Source organism: Dermacentor variabilis, chromosome 3 (assembly GCF_050947875.1).
Source record: "Dermacentor variabilis isolate Ectoservices chromosome 3, ASM5094787v1, whole genome shotgun sequence".
Classification (NCBI taxonomy): Eukaryota; Metazoa; Arthropoda; class Arachnida; order Ixodida; family Ixodidae; genus Dermacentor; species Dermacentor variabilis.
Window position 1 is genome coordinate 58164443 of NC_134570.1, and position 19211 is coordinate 58183653.

Here is a 19211-nt window from a genome sequence, read left to right on the forward strand (position 1 = left end):
ATCATGTCTGTAGGTTGTGCGTAAGTTGTACTTTATGATTTTTCTGACGTCTTTTATCTTGAGAAATTCAGTTAGTTCAGTAACTTCCTTGCGCTTGATGGAGTACCTGCATGGTGGTTGGGTATGCATGGTTCGAAATGCTTTTTGCTGAAACGACAGCCAACGCTGGATGCGGGACGTTGATGCCGGATTTTCTACGACACAGGGCCCTTAACGCTATGTTGTTAAAAGTCGTGACGTGGTCATCTGCTATAGCACACAGCGTGGCAACCGATATGCGTATGGGTAGAACTTGCTTTGTCAGGCTAAAATTGACGAGGAGGAGGCATGTTGTGTTATCGGCAGCGGTTACAATGGAGTGGGGCACAGTGATATTGCGCATCAAAAGTACATCAAAAACAGGTGTGACACCGTAATCACCATCAGGCACAGGGAAAGATGACCCTAAATCGATGAAAATCAGGGATTTAGGTGGCCGGCAGAAGACGGCGATTGTATTAAAGTTGTTCAGGAGTTCGGCACGGATAGGCGGGAGAAGAGGAAGTTTGAGACAAAGGGTACCGGCGGAACAGTCGACCAGAGTGGAATGTGCTGTAAGAAATTCTAGTCCGAGGATAAGGTCATGAGGACACTTGGTCAGCACTATGGAAAGAACAGGAAGGTGTCGGCCGGCGGTGTTTATACGGGAAATGCACATTCCAGTGATGGCAACAATACTGCCATTGGCGAAGCGTGTGGCTCAAATAATAGCAAGCGTGAAACAGAAAAATAACCACTATTAACAAAATAAATTTGGAGGACTCATAAGGTTCGCCTTTAAGAGTGGAATGCGATAGCATTCAAAGATCCCTGAGTGCTTCTCATGCTTCCCGGCAATTGCAGCTTATGTAACTTTAATGTTCTCCGGGAAACGCTGGTGGTGAATGCTAAGCACGAAGGCGAGCTTTATGGTTCTTTTTTTGATTGTGTCCAAGGAATCGAGGGGGCCGCACTGCTCCTACTAAGACAGACCTCAAACGGCAGCTGGAAAACGCTAATGCGTTAAAAGGCATTTGTGTTTGAGTTTCCACGTAACAGAATTATGTTTTCTTGTATATTCAAATTACAATCTGACACTATCATGTCTTTAGGTTGTATGCAAGTCGCACTTTACGATTTTTCTACGTCTTTTACTTTGAGAAATTCAATTATTTCAGTAATTTCCTTGCGCCACATAGAGGGCCTGCATGGTTGGGTATGCGGGGTTCGAAAGTCTTTTTGCTGAAATGACGGTCGATGCTGGATGCGGGACGTTTATGCCGGATTTTCTGCGACACAAGGTTTATGTGCTTGCAACTCAACTTTGAAATGCCAACGTCGCTGATACTTTGTGCTGTGGTTAGTGCCTGCATTTCGTGAGTTACTGGTTACACAAAGTTATGTTAATGGCACCTTTTAAGAACCTAGGTTGTTTGAAGAATGGCACATAAGAGATGCTAGTACTAAATGTTTTCTTTATGCTACCAGTGCTGCAGCATCTTAGACTTCTTATGGGCCTCCTACTCACCAGGTTTGGTCATTGCAAACAGCCAACTATGGTGCATAGATAATCCATTGACAATCGTGACTGCCAGATACTACATTAATGCACACTGTGAAAACAGTTTCAAATTAAAATGGCAGCCCGTGCACCCTTTTGAAGGAGCTTTGCTTCCCAGCAGAGACATGTCACATAGAAGATGCGCTTGCAACACAGGTTGTCAGCAACATCATCAATAATAAGTGACTTCTGTAAATCATCCCATACAAAATGCACAGAACTACCAATAGAAGTGTGCCCTGCAGCAAGAAAAGAAACACACACAAAAAAAAAGGGGGCAAGGCTCGTGATGTATATGTGATGCAGTTCCACGACCATGGTATGGGAGAAGGCAAGAAAGAATGTCGCTTACAGACGCCAGTAGAAGCAAGTGGAGGTTGTGTCTAACTTGGCAGTGAGGCTCACCTCCTGACAGCATGGTGACATGACAATTCAGTCTCTCCCATTTCTTGTAATAATGTACCAACTTAAAAAAAAATAGTGTTGTAGAACACGCCCTAGCAGGTGTCTTACTATTTCCATTGAAGTATCACAAAAATTGCTCGTAGGGCCAGTAAAGGGGCTGTTATGTAACAGCCATGATGTTGGCTGCCTACTTTTTTTTTTCTATTTGGTGTTCCATAACACTCCAAAGGTTGGCACAAGTTGTGCTTCTTGGTAAAAAAAGTTTCCATGCTGAAGTTCTGATTGACTGCGGAATGACTGGAGTTTGCTAGCGAAAAATGTGATACTCTTTGTTATTGCTTTGCCAGAATGATTATTGATTATCTTAGCTTCATTACGTACGAGTGTCAATAAAGCCCATGATGACAGATACTTGACAAGCGAGTGCAGATTGTGTCAAGAAGTAAAGATGTAGCCCTTGGTTGAGTCACTTTTGTCTGCGAGCTCATTTGTGTGGATATTGTTACTACTGCTCAGAACTACGGCTATTGAATTTTCTTTCTTTTCACTTTTGTCTTGCATGCTGAGCCGATAGCAGAATATTTTCTGTAACACCAACTCAGGGGGCCAAGTAATTGGGTTTAAACAAGATCAAGCTACATTCAGCTGACATAGAAAGTCATAAAACCACTGTCATAATCGTCACAAAGCATTGAAGTTGCTACAATGCTGCTGTAAATACACTTGGGAAATTTCAAGCTCCAGGGAGTAAATTAACTATGATGCGACAGCTGCTGACAAAATTTTATGGCTCAATTTCATATCGGCGTAGCAGTCAGCCCTAAGCAGCATGAGTCACCTCAGGCAGCGGCAAGGAGTGCGTAGGCTTTCTTTGTTTTGCTTTCATCTTGGGTGCGTGTTGCATCCTCGCGCAGGTGTTGCAGCTGCGGCCTCTCGCTGTGGCAGGTGTTCGCTGGGTCACACGCGGCTGAGCTGCTTTATGCGCCACTGTTATATAGGGATCCTCTTATGGCTAGGGAGCTTGGTTCTTGTTGTGACAGATTTACGCAAGCAGCGCTTTGCTCAATAACTGTGACGTTTTAAGTCCAGCAGGAACAAATACCAGATAACCGTGAATGAAAGAAAGCTTGCGAGCCGAGCAAGAAGGGCAGCTAAGGACGCTGGGCTCCTAGACTAAAGGGACCACCCACTGCAGAGCGGAGTAGCTACCTGCGCTTGCATGCTGTTTTGCATAACGTTTATTCTCTTTCTTTGCTCGGTGTCTGTTTCGTGTTTGCTTGCCATCATCATCACATACCGTACTAGAGGAGAGTAGTAAATTATGCAGTGAACAGTTAGGCCTTCATAGCGTTTCTCATAACGAACGTGTCATCAGTGCTAATGCTTTGGTGCCATCTGGTTACTGGTAATGAAACCACATTTACGGCTCGGCACCACCTCCACAGCCCCAGCAGCATCAAGACAAACAGCTGGTCTCGGTAATGGCGACAAAACATACATGATCTTTTGCCCTCAGTGTGAGATGAGACTAAGCAGTGACAGATTTTACTGTTTCATTGCTGCTTTCAGCGCATAGAGCCAGTAACAAGTGCAACTTTGGATTGAAGCCGGCTGTCTGGGCGCTTCCATATTGCTACGTCGTTGTTAGGGTGGCTATTACGGTCACCGGCACTAATCACCACAGTGATCCTGGTATGCAGCGTACATGCGCAAAAGGCCTAACATGTCGCATATCGCTGTACCATATCATGTACTAAGCAAAAATGAAACTTTTCAATTCCATCACTAATCAGACTGTTACACTTGGAACTATATTTCGCTGCCCAAGGATATTACCTGTATACACTTTCTATCTTCGGCAATGCTTCAAGGTACTCGTGAGATGGAGTACAGTGTGTTTTTCAAAGAACTGAGTCGGTGCAAGCGCAGTCCTTCTCTTCTTTTGATTCCGCTCGCGTTCTAGAAGTCTTCGTCGTCGTCATCTTGGTTCAGAATAGATAGGGATGCAACAATGCTTGGCATGGCAAATGCAGTGCATTGCATTTCACTTATGTCCTGTGTTTTCCTTATTTGCATGCACGCTCTCATAATGGAAGCTGTATGCTATATTTACTGAAAGAATACTTTTAAAAAATGTTTTTCTCATGAAAAGCGCCTGTTTCAATCCTGGTCGGTTTCCTCGACCGCACACTCGCATACGAGTGTTTCATGTAAACAAACTTTTGCGACATGTTTAGTCCCATTTACTTTCTGAACAGAGCTATGACTTAGTAAACTTCAATGTATAAGGAGTGGTATCTGAAGTGTGCGTTAAAGCAAGAAAGATGCAGTTTCCTGGCGCTGCATGGTCGCTTGCTGAAACTCTATTCAAGCACATTGCCACCTCTCCTTTTCTTCACCTTTGTGTGCTCAATATCTGAGCCACAGTGAGAACTCCGGAAGCAGGTTTAAGGTTATAAATGCTGCTGTGTTATAGTGTTTCAACGCATTGATTCCACCTAGTAAAAAACTAAATTTTTCAATTCCTGTATATAACAATCTTTATTTCCACATTGCACACATGTGCGCACAAGGTATGTGGCATATTCTTTTAAATTATAGCAGCACGATTTCAAACACTGTATCAATGTCAAGTGCACAAAATAAACCCACTCTGACCAGGTTTGTATTGCCATTTTCCATGTGTTCAGAAGAAGTATAAATTATCTTTTCTTTTTTCTGTGAACAATGGCAACAATTGTCCAGCTGTTAACTGCGTTATGCATGTTTTTCTGTTCCCTTTTTCAAATATTTTTTTTTTCATTTCAGTCCTCTGCTTCCTTGTTGACTTTCTTTTAATATACTTTGTCAAACTTGATCATAAATGTTGTCATCATTCTTGTTTTTTTATTTTTCAAATTTATTTGCATTTTATGACATGACCTATAAAAACCTGCTATTTCTAGTTCTGTACTATGCCATTCTTTTTTTGGCCATTATAACCAGTGACACGTTAAGAACACCATGGCAAGTATTCCTCAGAGGAAGCATGTACATATGCGGCATCGAATGATGGATTACCTCGGTCTATAGGCCCCTATCTCTTTTTTGTTGTTCATTGTATTCATGTCCCCACCAAGTCACCATTCCACCACCAGATGTTTCCGTGTCTCGTGGCTGTGTTTTCCCAAGCAAGTCATGTACGCAATTTTTTGTCTGACTAGAAGATCTTTGGGGCTGTATTTTGCATGAAAGGAACCCTGAAACACCACCAGCTTACAAAAATTTTTTATAAGCTCTGTGTTCCTGGGCCCTAGACATGAACAAAGAACCTGTACAAACGGCTCCTTAAAGCATTTTTACTCTCACCTGAATGTTTACTATAGTCTATTAATAAATATGAAACAGCACACTCAAAACCAAACAGAGCTTTATGTGCGTGGCATTTGGTCTCATTAGCAAAAGCATCGAAACCTGCCTTCTTGTTCCTTCCTCTCTTCTTTTTTTATAACCTATTAAATAATTATTTTCAAATTTTTTCCCCAAATTCTCAACAGACTGCCTGCCATGGATTCCCTCACTGCCCTACAGCGTTGGCCTGGGACCCATTCCTGGAGCTTTTTGCCATTGGGACCAAGACAGGGTCACTCAGAGTGTATCCTTAAAAGTGTTGCTACAGCCACTGGTTGACACAGATATGGAGCTTGTCTTGCATTCAGTTTGCAAAATTTCATTCAAGTTTGTCTGATTATTCTCGCATTTAGTGTGCTTCAATTGCAGCATATGTTAACCACTGCTATTTTGCACACTCCTCCTATGTAACTTTCATTTACGAAGCATTTGTTTCCTCTCTGAAAATAAAGGAGTAGGCAAGCTAGGAATGCGATTGCAGTTCGTTCTTTACGGTAATGTCTGTAGTCATTGGGTGTACATTACAACGTAGTGTATATGAAATTACAACACTGAACTGCATCTATATGTACCAGCTACAGAACTATCTTCACATATGTGCTGCGACTGCAGGTTTTCTTTTTGTGCCCGCACGACGAGTGATGCATTGGAGCTGTTGCCTCCGCATACCTAGATGGGCAGTAAGTCGTATACCTAGCTGCCGGAAGTTCTAACTGAAACCAGTACTTGTATAATAAAGGCTATTTAATACACGATCATGAATGCTCTTGAAAACTCCCAATTTTTCGGGGTTTGCCAGGAAATTGCAGCAGTGATGCTGCTGGTCAGTGGCTATGGCAGTGTGTTTTCGTCTGGTGTAGCCAATAGTCCGTTGCAGGGTGGTCTGTTAAGAGTGCAATTTGTTGCTTTAATAAAATACGCAGAACAAACTAAGGCTGAAATATGGTCCATTATATCCGAAAGTTGTACGCGGGCCTGTGGTAACGGGCGTAGACTGTACTGCTAGTTGAGCTTCCTGATTTGATGTGATGGTGTGCCCTTGACACTGCCACCAGATATGGCGCTCCCGGTGTCGAATATGTGGTCGAACATGATGCCAGCAGCCCCGTGATAGAGCTGCACTTTGTGCCTAAGCAGGTGAGCTCATTGCACACATGGTTTTCCTTACTTTTCATATAAATTTGTGGGTTTATTGTCCAAAGCTGGTGGTGGAAAGAATGCCAACGCTAGGTTAAACAGTGCCTGGCTAGAATAGTTACACTTGAAATGAGAAATACATAACTTTTAGTAAAACAAGAGGTTTGCTTTGCCAAAGAAGTTAATTGTCGATAAATTTTTAGGAATTAGTTGCAGCAATATAGAACAACATAACTTGGAAACTTGTGTTGTTCTTGCGTAGAATGAGGATAGATTGACAAAAATGCCTTAAAAGTCAGTCGCATCACATAACAATGCCCTTTTGATCATGGATAAAGTTAAGAGAGGCCATTTGTCTTCAGTAATGGCTCTCCCCACCAATGGGTTACTTTTCTCTGCCAGTCGAGCACTGAGGACATTGTAGCAAACAACCCAGCATAGGTTAATGCTGACAGTGCTCCATTAGCACTCGATGCTACCCGGTACCTGCCTGATTTTAGTCAAGCATACTCGAAAAGCATTGTCTTGTCTCAATCCACTTATACATTTGCAATAGCCTTAACTACAGAGGCATTTCTTGAGTTTCTTTAGGCTTTGTCCACATTACACTGCTTCCTGTAAAATGATGTTTAACTAATTTTTTCTGACAGAGAAAACTGTTTCATGCTCTAAGTTAACTGGAAGGCATCAGTACGTTGGAGAAGCAGCCCAGGGATGTCCCTTCTTGATTGGTTCATGTCAACTTTGGTTGTAGGGACGGCTGATCACCCTTCTGGAGAACAACACACTCCACCTGTGGGAGATCAACATGAAGGGTGGTGAGGACTCTGTGCTCGAGCATGTCGAGTCCTGCACCGTGGACTCCAAGTGAGTACTTCCTCTACAATGCTGTCCTTCTAGTCTTCTTTCTAGTCTTCAGGGCGTGTAGTGACAGCAGCACTGCACGAAGCACTTCTCAAAAACATTAAAGGTGTTCACATACAGAACATAAAGATATGGAATTATATTGTTGCAAGGCTTCTGAAACACTTTTTCTAGGTAATGGAAGAGTGGCCATGCTATTAAAGGACGTTGTGTCAGGAATCACCTGCCGCAACATTTTTTTCCAATGCTTCAAGTATGGGCACTGATGCGCATCTTTGTCTCTCTTTTGGAGAGAGAAAGCTTTGGATCCAAGATAGCCTAATTGCAAGTTTGCGCAAGCTAAGCGTCCTTACTCTTTGCCCTGCACAGGCTTCGCATCTTCACCTGTTCCGTCCAGTCCTCCGGAGATCACCTGTACCTGGGTACCGAAGGAGGCGACATCCACTTGCTGGACATCAAGTCATTCCAGATGACTGACACCATCATCTACCAAGATCTCGTCACTCAGAAGTGAGCATCTGTCCATTTGGTGCCTTGATAGAAGGGCACATAATGCTGGCTGTATATGCACAGGGCTGCCGTCGGCTTAGGTAGGTAATACCTCATAGGACTTACAGTGGCTGAAACCTGGTGGGATGTATGGAAATCTGGCAGCATTAATTTGCCGCAAAATGTTGCTTCATGCATATTTTCGATTGTAAGGCATAGACACTTCCCCTGACTTCGAATAATCCTGCATCATGAATGCATCATGTTGTAGCAAAACTCGTTCTTCACTTGCCTTCAGCTTAAGGGAGGCAAATGGAAGGGTGGTTGCAATGGTGAACAGGCATTAGCATGCCCCTTTCTCTCCATTTTCTTCCTTCTGTGTCTAGTGTTCTCTACCGTGGCGGTGTTCATTGTAACATGAAGCCATCCGCCTTTTTTGGCTGTTCTGTGTTTATGTTTTCTGCCGTAGCTTCAGAAGGCATTAGAGGTTATTGTCGGCTATAAGAGAAAGCTTCTGGTGCATTGACTGTCTTGTTCACGTTCTGGCAAAATAAAGCGAGGGTTGACACGATCTGGAGCCTCACGGTGCGGTTGTGTTGCAGCGTTCCTGAAGACTACAAGATCAACCCTGGCGGTGTAGAGGCGATCGCAGAGCACCCTTCAGACCCAAACAAGATGGTCATCGGCTATTCAAGAGGCCTTATGGTGCTGTGGGATAACGAGTCGCTCAATGCCGACCAGACTTACATCTGCAACAAGGTGAATTGTTGGCGGTTGTGGCAGTTGAATAGTATACAGTACAAAGCAATAAAAGCCAGGAGACTAACCCTGACATCTGAATACTGGGTAGAAATGCAATAAACAATTCTTAACATTAATTCTCAATCATGCTGAACTGGTAAATAATTTGCATTGCATTTGAGCTAGCCAGCGCTCCTGTATGCATATGCCTGATTTATTTTGGGGGTGCTGCACAAGGTCATACTGGCATATGTTGAAGTAAGACAGCACTGTGAATTATACATGGAAATATTTTTAGAAAAGGAATTGTTAATGAAGTAGAAGAGTGGTGAGGTGCAAGAGGAGCAGAGATTGACTTAAGCAAAGTACATTGTTATTTTTGTTTTGTGGCCATGCTTATATGTATGATAAATGCAGCACACTGTGTCTCCTATGACAATGTTCTCAGTTTGCCATTTCACTGTGACATTAAGTATCTCGATATTAATATAGAAAATGCTAATTTGACGTCTTGAATGCCTCTGAATGTGGTTTTTCGTATTAATGCGCTAGTTAGTACAGTGAAGGAAAAGCTTGTTAGTGTACTTCATATCTGTCTGCTACAGTGCAGACCAGTTATAATCATTTTGATGAAAATATAGGAAAATCCGTCCATTACAGTTGTGCATCCCCAGTACATCACATTCAAGCATTTTGTTTCTCGTTTTTTTTGTATACAGGACAATGTAGTACACAGTAGCCATCTTAACTGTGATGTTGAACACCTCTGGTGGTCGCAATTCACAGCCCTCCACTGTAGCACTCTTCATAGCTCAAACCTCAGCTTAGCTCTGAGATTTTAAACCTCGTGAGTTGTCACGAAATGGTACAATAGCCGTCATTACAGACAATCATCATTATAAGTGGACCACCCTGCGTGTCTCTGCATGGTCTGTTTACAAGATGGCAAGTAATATGTTAACCTGGCTTGTTTCTTTAGGAACATTTTGATTCTGAAAAAAGAAATGGGGTAGAGAGAGAGAGAAAAAAACTTCAAACTGCAGCTTCATGAGATACCGGCTCACTGCAGAGTTCATTTCAGAACATTGTGCTGACTTTTCTTGTTGGGTTGTTGCACCCAGGATCTCCACTCAGTGGCATGGCATGGAAGTGGCACCAAATTCATGAGTGCCCACAATGACTGCAGCTATTTCGTTTGGAGTATCAACAGCTCTAAGGCCATTGAATCTGTGGAACAGTGTTATGGTGAGTTTCCACGAAGACCTCTTGCAATCCTGTAAGGCTGTTGGCAGCAGAGCATCATTCTTGTCCTTGACAAACTGGAAGCTAGCTATTCGTAATGCTGGGCCGCATATATTGAGGCGCTGTGTCCCATGAGACCAATCTGCATGATCCGCATTAGTCCAAAAATTAAATTGCAAACAGGGTTGATGACGTGCAAAGTTTCTGGCACCTTCCATTTCTCCCATGCATCATTACTTTTCTAATTTACCATGAACTGTGGATAACGTTCAAGGCACCCAAATTCCAATCATGACAGGTTCTTATGGAATGTTATTTATGTGTAGCTCTCACTCGACAATACTTTTTAAATGAATGTTCTTACTTGAAAAAGAAAGGACGTACTGATGGCCCTCCCTGAATGATACCTAAGTGAGTCAAGAGCTCCGTGGCAGCCATGAGCATGAGTACCAATGTGCTTAAACATAGATTGTGGCTGCTTCATGTAATGCATGCTTGAGAATGTGTTCTTGCTGCAGAATGGGCTGGTCGTACATTTGTGCAGCGACAGGTGCAGCAGTTATGCTGTGCTATGCGTAGAAATGTGCAAAAGGTTTTAAGACTTGATGACAAATCAAGAGTGACTGTGCTGCCATGGAGTGTCTTAGAATGTGAACCTTTTTATAGGTCCCTACCCTTGCAAAGCCATCAACAAGATCCTGTGGAAGCGGACCACTGGGAAGTGAGTGTTTCCGAACATTTCAAAACGCATTTCATTTGCAAAAACAAGGGCTGGTCTGGCAGAAACAAGTACCATATTTACTTGCACAATGAAGGCACCTTTCTTTTTTTCCCCATAGTTCGCACTAAGATGGGGGGTGCGCTCATTATACGGGGGGAAAATTTCAAACAATTTTTTTTTTTCTGTGGCCATCTTTAATAAGAAGGACGCACGCTATGATATGGCATCCGACACGCTAAAACGGCAGTTTTATCCGGGGTGTTTTTCTGTGACGTAGCACTGGATTGGACGCACGGTGTGATTCAGTTGCCGCGCTGAAAATGGCAGCCCAATTGTACTATGTGTCTCCAAATTTTGTTTCATGCCAAGCTTCCAATCCACTGCTATGGCACAACACAACACCTTGGATTTGGCACTACAGCAAGGCAAAACACCTTGAATTCGGCTGCCATTCTGGCATTTTGGACGCTGTATCAGACACCGTATCAGACGCGGAATCGTAGTGTCTCCTACTTCATAATCTTTATGCAAGAAAAAATAACTTTCTTTTTGATTGGAATAATGGGGGATACGTGGACTACTCAAGTGCATTCATCATTCGAGCAAATATGGCATGCCAGTACTTCACGTACAAATTCCAAAGGCTTTCAAACTGATGGTCTATGAATGAGCGAGTGCTGCTGCACAGGCAACTTTCATTCCCATTGACATGACTGTCTACATCATGGCCATCATGCATATTGAGTTGAAGGAATGGTACAGGTTCATAAGCCTAACGTTTTGAAGGGCTTCAAATGGTGGAAGAATGTATCGTACGACTTATTTCTCCTCCATGAACTGTAGCCCTTGCAGTATTCTTGGAAAGAACACTCAGCTTGTAAAGGGAGCAGCTTAGGGATGTGTTCGGTTCTGTTGTTGTCGTCCTCCTAAAATACACGTCCCTGCTTTCTGCTAAAGGGACGACTTCATCATCTTCTCGGGTGGCATGCCACGAGCCAACTATGGTGATCGGCACACAGTCTCGGTGAAGCACGGGGAGACTTCCAAAGTGCTGGATCTCACTTCCAAAGTGGTCGATTTCTTCATCGTGGATAAGGAGGCAGATGACCCTGGTGAGTAAAAAAAAATAAAGAAATGTGCAGCACCCATTGATAATGATCAGCGTAAGCGAATAGCCCGATGCTTCCATCAAGCAATTCACCTTAACAAAGGAGTGATGTGCTTAAAGGTGTATATTTGTGGCAGTGAAGTTATCTAGGCAGTGCTTGTTACGGTGTATCCATTAGCCGGCACATCTATAGCAGATGTATAGGTCAACAGCATGTGCATCTCAAAAAGCTATAACAGTTGGCGTTACGCGACGAATGCGCCCCACAACCGTGCACCCTTTGTGCTGGCGCCTTTGTATTGGCGGCAAAAGTCCAACCTCCCGACCAGGAAAATGGGGGCAAAAATGGGCTGAAGAAACCCATTTCCCTTGAAACCTGCCTTCACCCTTTCACTTTGAGAACTTAATTCCTGCTAGTGGCTGCATTCTTGCTGCACTGTTATAGTACCCAACCATCTAGATCGGAATAACCTTGCTACTATTCCATTCCCTAATCGCCTATGGAAAAGGTATTTCAAACAGTCACAAAATCGTATTCCTGTAGAATCTGGGGATGGTTTATGGTGTGATTGTTTAGTCTCGGATTTAGATAAGCACCTGGAACTATCAAGGCTTTTGGTATATAACAAACTAATAATAAATTGGCATTTTCATCCAAAGGATAGTGTTCTGACTATGCAAGGATGTGCAAATTTTTCGGGCACCTTTTGGAAGCTTTAATGCGCTGTGTAGAGCCTGTAATGGCATTGCCACGGCGCTGTCCGTAAGGAGCGGTGCCAGTGAAGTACATACATTTCAGATTGTGAGCAATAATATTGTTTTGAACTTTTTGATAGACTGAGGAGATCTAAGATAAGGCACGCGCTGTGAATGAAATGCCTCATTACCTCTTTTCATGCACTCCAGTTGTAGAAGAAATTGAGGAATAATTCATTCAAGAAGACAGTACCTTGTCTTAGCAACATTAGCGGCTGAATATTGTAGCATCTACCTTGCATATATGGCACAGGTAAACACGTGGCATACATATACAGTCAAACCCTACTATATTGAACTTGTTTATATAGAATTATTCCTTATATTGAAGAATGATTTAACGCCATGAGGTTACCATGAGAATAAATAGTAAGAAATATGCTTACATCAAACGAAAATTGGAGCTACTACAAATATTTCCAAGCATGAAACAGTGCGAAACTGTGCTGGAAGTTGGCTTTCCGGCGTAGCGGCTATCCGCATTGCCAACACCTTCTCGGAAAACATGGTTTATCACGGCTGCGCCTGCGCAGCTCTACCGTGCAGCTGCGCCACGGGTGGGTACACCCCTACAAAAACTGACCCTGGTCTGCCCTGCAACACTCGCTTACACAGCCAATCAGTTTCTTGTCTTTCCTGAATTAGTGAGGCTTGTGGAGATTCATGCCATCATTTCGTTGTGTCATTATTCCATGTGTTCGAGTTTTTTTGCGGGATGCTAGCATGTAGTGGCAGAATCTGGCGTTCACCATGAAGTTGGAAATTATCGAGTTGAGCGCAAAGAGAAGCAAACTCTGATGTTGCCAACATTATGCATTCGTGCTGAAGCTGCAGCTTTGTGCAGGCGTTGCCTTTAGTCGTGCTTTCTTCTTTGTCAGACAGAAAAGGCTCTTGTCAAATTGTATGCAGCTACGTCTTGGCATTGGAAGATCAGCCTTGGGTGTCATGATCAACATGGAGAACAGAAGTTTTGCAACTTTCTCATCCAAATAAGGCAGCATAACATTGTCTCAACTGCAGGGTGGATGATTTTGGAAACTGCTACAGCTTTTGTGTTGCCAGCAGTGTAGGATGTAGCATAAAATCTGACTGACTGTACGTTTCGGCGGTTTTTCAGCAACAGATGACAGTTTTCCAAACTGGGAAGTAACACCACTTAAAAAATATATATATATTCCTGCTAACTCGCCTTACGCTTGTTTTGGTCAGAGATCTTAGGCTGTGAGAGATGCCTGTCATGTGCTGATATAGTGGTTGGTTTCGGGTTGACCTTGCAGAGACTGCAGAGCCTGTGGCCCTGGTGATTTTGGCCGAGGAAGAGCTGGTGGTGGTGGACTTGTCTTCAGATGACTGGCCCAGCTTTGCGCTGCCCTGCCTATCGAGCCTGCACTCCTCGGCCATCACATGCACAAACCACTTCTGCAACGTGCCCCAGGACGTCTGGGACAAGCTGCTTGACATGGGCCGCAAGCAGACGCTCCAGTGCTCAACAAAGGTGAGTAGGCCATTGTTGTACAGCGATGACTGTTCAGAGTACAGTGAAATCTCGATATAATGAACTTTAGGGGACCATGGGAAATTGTTCGTTATTCTGAAAGGTTGTTATAGTGAAAACCCCAAAATTAACCATTCTGCCCATCAACTCATCAGTTGTCACTGTATTACTATCCCTGAAAACATCGCTGTTGGCTCTCAGCCTGCGCTGTTGCTATTTCCCATAGATTCTGCTGCCACGCACCACCGAAGCACCGTATAGTAAGAGTGGTGCGTGTAAAAGAGAGGCTGACACTGAGAAAACCACCAACAAAGAGAAAGCCGCATGTCACCTCCAAAGTGTAATGCTTCTTTTTGTTTGTTTGTGTTTCAAATTCCTTGTGGTGGATGCTTGGACTGTTCAAAAGTGCAAGTGCGTGTAAACAACACCGACCAGACCGTGCAAAGGCACCCCGTGTGTGTAGCTGGTACGCTGCAGAAAGAAGAGCGAAGGAAAGAAAAGTGAAAAAAGGAAGAGATGCCCCTCTGTTGCTAGGCGACAGTTGTCTGGGTGGAGCATGCACTTGCAAAACCTGATGCAGTGTTGCCTTTAGAATAATAATAAACATAATAAAAATGTTCCCTCTCATCTTTCCACGTTTTTCTCCTGAGGTGCCGTCTCAAGTTTCTGAACCCACGCGTCGCAGGTCCACTTTCTGCACCTTGTTATCTGTTAGCCTACTGTTCTGGCTGCCATGAAGGATACGCGGAAATCTAAGAATCCCCAGAATATTAATTCGTTGTACTGAGGCATTGCAGATTGAATAACTGTTGTTCTGGAAAGTTCAGTATTCTGAAGTTCGTAGTACTGAAATATCCTTATATTGAAACTATATGTACTTGGCAGGGAATGTCTGAAAAGTTTGTTAATCTGAAAGTTTGTTAAGGTGGTGTTTGTAGTAGCAAGGTCTCACTGTATGTCCTCTAGCCTTTGTGCAGTCTGTTGTGGGCATATCAGTGTTTTCTTGGCTAAGAAGTCGCCATGAAATACAAATATTTGTGCTCACCTGGGATTTGATTCTTGGTTCAGTGTGGAGCCATTGTGCCGCAATCGTCATCGTAACCGTCATGTTGTCATTGTTAGGCCAGCTATGGCTGTTTTGAGTAGCACTTAAGGATTTTCTTAAAGTGACTGTCTTTAATTGCTTACATTCAATAGCAAGTTTTACCTAATGCTTCTAGTGTTTCATGAAACCTCTTGTGTGTCATATGTGCCTCCAAGATGTGTATTCGTGTAAAATTTAACTTGTAATAGGAAGTTATACCCGTGCTCTGTCATCTTATCTGAAGCCTTTTGGATGTCGTATGTCTTGTCAAGCTAAGATACATTTACAACAACATAAAAAAAAAGGTGTAGATAGATGCAAAGATGTGCACTAGAATCTTGGGGACAACTGCTGTCATTTGCCAAGTTTGTGCTAGATGACAGCACGATACTGTTCTACAGCAAATACAGAGTAGTGCGAAGTACAGTCTGCGCTTGTTAGAACGAACCTGTGTGCAACAGAATTTCTGATATAACGGACCATATTTCAGCCTTAGTTTGTTCTACCTATTTTATTAATGCAACGAAGTTTGCTTTTAATGGACTGTGCTACAATGGACTATTGGCTACAGCGGACGAAATTAACAGCAATCTGTGTCAAAATCGGGTGTATAAAACAGACTTTTGCCATGTCGGCATGGGCTGGCAGCTGACTTGCAAGGGTCAGTCAACGATCACGGCTCAATATCTTGCGCGTGAGGGAAAAAGGGAGGATTCTACTCTGGTTGTTGCTGTTAACGGCGCAGCCACCGTATCTTGAAAGCGATCTGCAATGTGGACAAAGTGCACCCAGTGCCGATAGCTTCATATGCACTGTGCTTTCAACGTTTAGTTCGCGTTGAAGCAAGATACAGCACGGAGGTCAATTCGCTCGCTGCTGCTGCGCTTATCTTGCTTAATTTGTTATTGCACTCGATGCTTCGCCTTCCGGCCAAAACTGCGACTTTTGTTTGTTTTTTACTTTGGATGTTTGTCACTCACTCTTTGCAATAAAGTTGTTGGACATCGCGACCAAAGTTTCGGAAGTGAGGTGTCTCGGATATTACGGACTTTGGATAAAATGGACATTTTTTTGTCGGATTATCAGGGTCTGTTGTAACGAGAGTCGACTGTATCTGTGCTTTGCTAGTAGGAGTTTGTCATTCGGCATCTAGAAGGGTGATTGGGGAGCAAGAAAGGCATGCATGGCTGCAGCGCTGCAAGCAAGAGAGACCTGAACTTTTCAATCGCCGTTTTACAGAGAGTCCCTAGTTTCATGTTACTTTAATATTGTTTCTAGCAAAAGTCACTTGACATTGGCCTATTTTGTTAGCAGTCAGGTGCTAACTTATATCTGCATCGCATAGGTGTTTCGAATTCCACATGGCAAGGTGACTGTCTGATAGAACAAGGAATGTTGCTGAAGCCGACGTTGTCTTCAGCGACATTTCATGTTCTACCACTGTCGATTACTTCAAGCCTCCACCTTTCTGTGAACTCCTCTCTGGTTTTGGAAACAAGGTAAAAGGTCCAAAAGTTAGGCAGAGGCTTTAAGCGAATAAATGTGGCCGAACATGCGACGCCCAAGCACTCGCTGTATCGACACATCTTCACTGCGTCTGAGGGACGTCCTGCATTCCTTTGCAGCCCTGGCCACTGGTGGGTGGCCGTGTGACGGCTGAGAAGCCAAGTCAGCATGACCTGCTGGTGACCGGCCACGAAGATGGCTCCGTGCGCTTCTGGGATGCCTCTGGGTCGTGCTTGCGGCAGCTGCTGACTCTCAGAACAGCGCGCCTCTTTGGGGCAGGGGATGGCCCCTCGAGCTTCCATGCTGCACAGGACGAGGAGGAGGAAGAGGAGTGGCTGCATTTCCACAAAGTGAGTGTGCTCCGCATAACACGAGACTATTCTTTAAGGGAAACTGTAAATCAGTTTAAAGTGTTCTTTCAAAACTCCCATTTTCATTAATATTGCAGCTTTACTATTGCAACTTGGGTTTTTGGAACCGAAAATCAGCTCAAAATTCAAATTTTCAATTTTATTTTCCACGTTCCTGATGCGTTTCGCGCCTAACTCTAAAATTTCGTTTACAAGATACCACGTAGTTCCGTTATCGGGATCTAAAGATGCGAATCCGCAAGCCTTGCCCGTTAAACACTCCCTATACATGGGCCGATCCCGAAGATAGTGAAATGCCAGGCCGACCGTTGGCGGAGTTGCAGTTTCCATTAAGGGGCCCACATACACAGCTTCGCTGGTCATCCTTCACAGAGTGAAAGGGCACTTTTTTTGTTTTGTAGAAGGGTAATTTATGAAAATAGCTCAAAAGATTTTTTTCTTTTTATGCCCCTTCGAATTTTGCACTGTGGAAGCTGTTGCTCTGTAAGAGCATGGCTTTTGAAGTGAGACCTCGATTTAAGATAACGTTTTGATGCATCAGCTCTGCAGACATCCACGAGGTAGAGAAGGATTCATGAAAGGAAAAATTGGCATCCAGTCTCGAGTACTGTGATTGTTTCAAAGGCAACCCATGTGGATTGAACACTTATTAGGTTTCCTTTCCAACTTCGCGCTACCCTTGGTGGATGAATACTTTCCCTTTCATACCGTATTTACTCGAATCTAGGCCGGCCTTGATTCTAAGCCGACCCCCCAATGTCCGAAGCCAGAAAAAAATTAAAAAACTTACCTCGAATGTAGGCCGAACAAAAAAGTGAGGACAGCGTTCACAAAATGAAAACAGTATTTATTTACTATGAACATGCCGAGCTCACTAAGTCATCATTGCTGCTAGCCTCGTACGCTTGCAGACGCGCGCAAGCACGCATGCACAGACAGTGCGGCATGGCTCCAACATGTCGAAACGGGGCACGATCTTGGCGAACAACTCAACTCTGTTATTGCACGCTTATCTTCCTTATCGCTATCGTCTCGTTGCGGCACATGCAAAAGGCGTCTCCCATTGCCCCTCCAATGACGGACGTTTTTTCATCGATGCTGAAGTCCTGCCTGGCTTGAATGTTTGATGATGCCTTCGCTGCTAGCACAACTTTTTGTTTGTGGCATCGCCTGTTTGGTGCCATTACGATAACATCATGCCGCACGCCAATACTTAGCCACCACACCGATACGACACAGGCCAAATGGCAACGTCGCTCATGTACTTCGGTTGGCTACTAGCGTGGCTAGTAGCAGCTGCGATACTGGCTTTTCTAGATGGCGCTAGTTATTCATCGTATTTATCATTTTCAATTTCAAACTGGCGCGTTTTTTAAAATCCTCGAATCTAAGCCGACCCTAGAGGTGGGTATATGATTATTTGAAAAAAAAAAAAAAAAACTATCGGCCTAGATACGAACAAGTACGGTAAATCTTCTTGGTTCTTGGAGACGAAGGGTTTCTTCGGCTTGGTCAACTTGCTTTGTTAAAATTGGGAACAATTGTGTGTCGTTGCCCATGCTGCGAAATTTAGGAGACCTCTGTATTATGTAACATTTTCTTTCTGCCCGTGGCTGTTTCCTTTGTGAACTGTCTTTATAACTGTTGATTGTTTGCAGTGTGGGCCTTTTGATTTCTATTTGTAGCTTTTTGAGTCTGTTATCGGGTCTCTTACTTTAGGAGCCAGTTGTTGACCTTCATTATTTCGACACATTCTGTTAACAGTCTATTAAGCTTCCCGTTAGTCCACATTGTGGACTTTGGCAAAACTGATTTGCCATATTTGTTGGCCCTACATGTCAAGTCGTCGACTACGCTCTGTGATCTGCGAACCTTCTTGGTTAACTCAGATTGGCTCAGCCTCTCCGGAAAGGTGTTAGTCATTTGTTTTATCTCTAGATTTTTCTTTAAAAGGGGCCCTGAACCACTTTTTATCGAAGTGCAGAAAGGCATCTGAAGTGAAAATAGGCTATTTCAGAAATACTTTGCGGCAAAAAGTACTTCAATGCGTTCAGCAGAAGTGGCGTTATTGGCAGTCAAACACGGCCTCTGCTGTTCTCCTTTTCCTTTTCCAATGCCTTGCACTGTGAAGGCTATGGCGCAGTGGTGCAAGCCCACAACTCTTCCTTCTCGATGTCACCGTGGCGCGCAGTTCAAGTTTCATTTTGTATATTTACATAGACGCCACGACTTCCGCCTTTGGTGCCTACGACGCGCTAAGCACAAGCCAAATGCGGTTGTTCTCAGCAAGGTGCAGTGCGCTTAGCCAGTGGACTCGTGGCGG

The 19211-nt window shown here is 43.7% G+C and overlaps 1 protein-coding gene across 1 annotated transcript in view; it reads left to right on the plus strand.

Annotated features, from left to right (window-relative positions):
• Nucleotides 1-19211, plus strand: part of l(2)gl (LLGL domain-containing protein l(2)gl) — a 58157-nt gene that overhangs the window by 8123 nt on the left and 30823 nt on the right. Inside the window, exons 3-12 of the mRNA XM_075685265.1 lie at nt 5521-5618; nt 6430-6511; nt 7266-7378; nt 7745-7885; nt 8467-8623; nt 9727-9850; nt 10514-10568; nt 11526-11680; nt 13710-13927; nt 16637-16867. Coding sequence (XP_075541380.1) covers nt 5521-5618; nt 6430-6511; nt 7266-7378; nt 7745-7885; nt 8467-8623; nt 9727-9850; nt 10514-10568; nt 11526-11680; nt 13710-13927; nt 16637-16867 — 1374 coding nt within the window. The remainder of the gene's footprint in view (nt 1-5520; nt 5619-6429; nt 6512-7265; nt 7379-7744; nt 7886-8466; nt 8624-9726; nt 9851-10513; nt 10569-11525; nt 11681-13709; nt 13928-16636; nt 16868-19211) is intronic.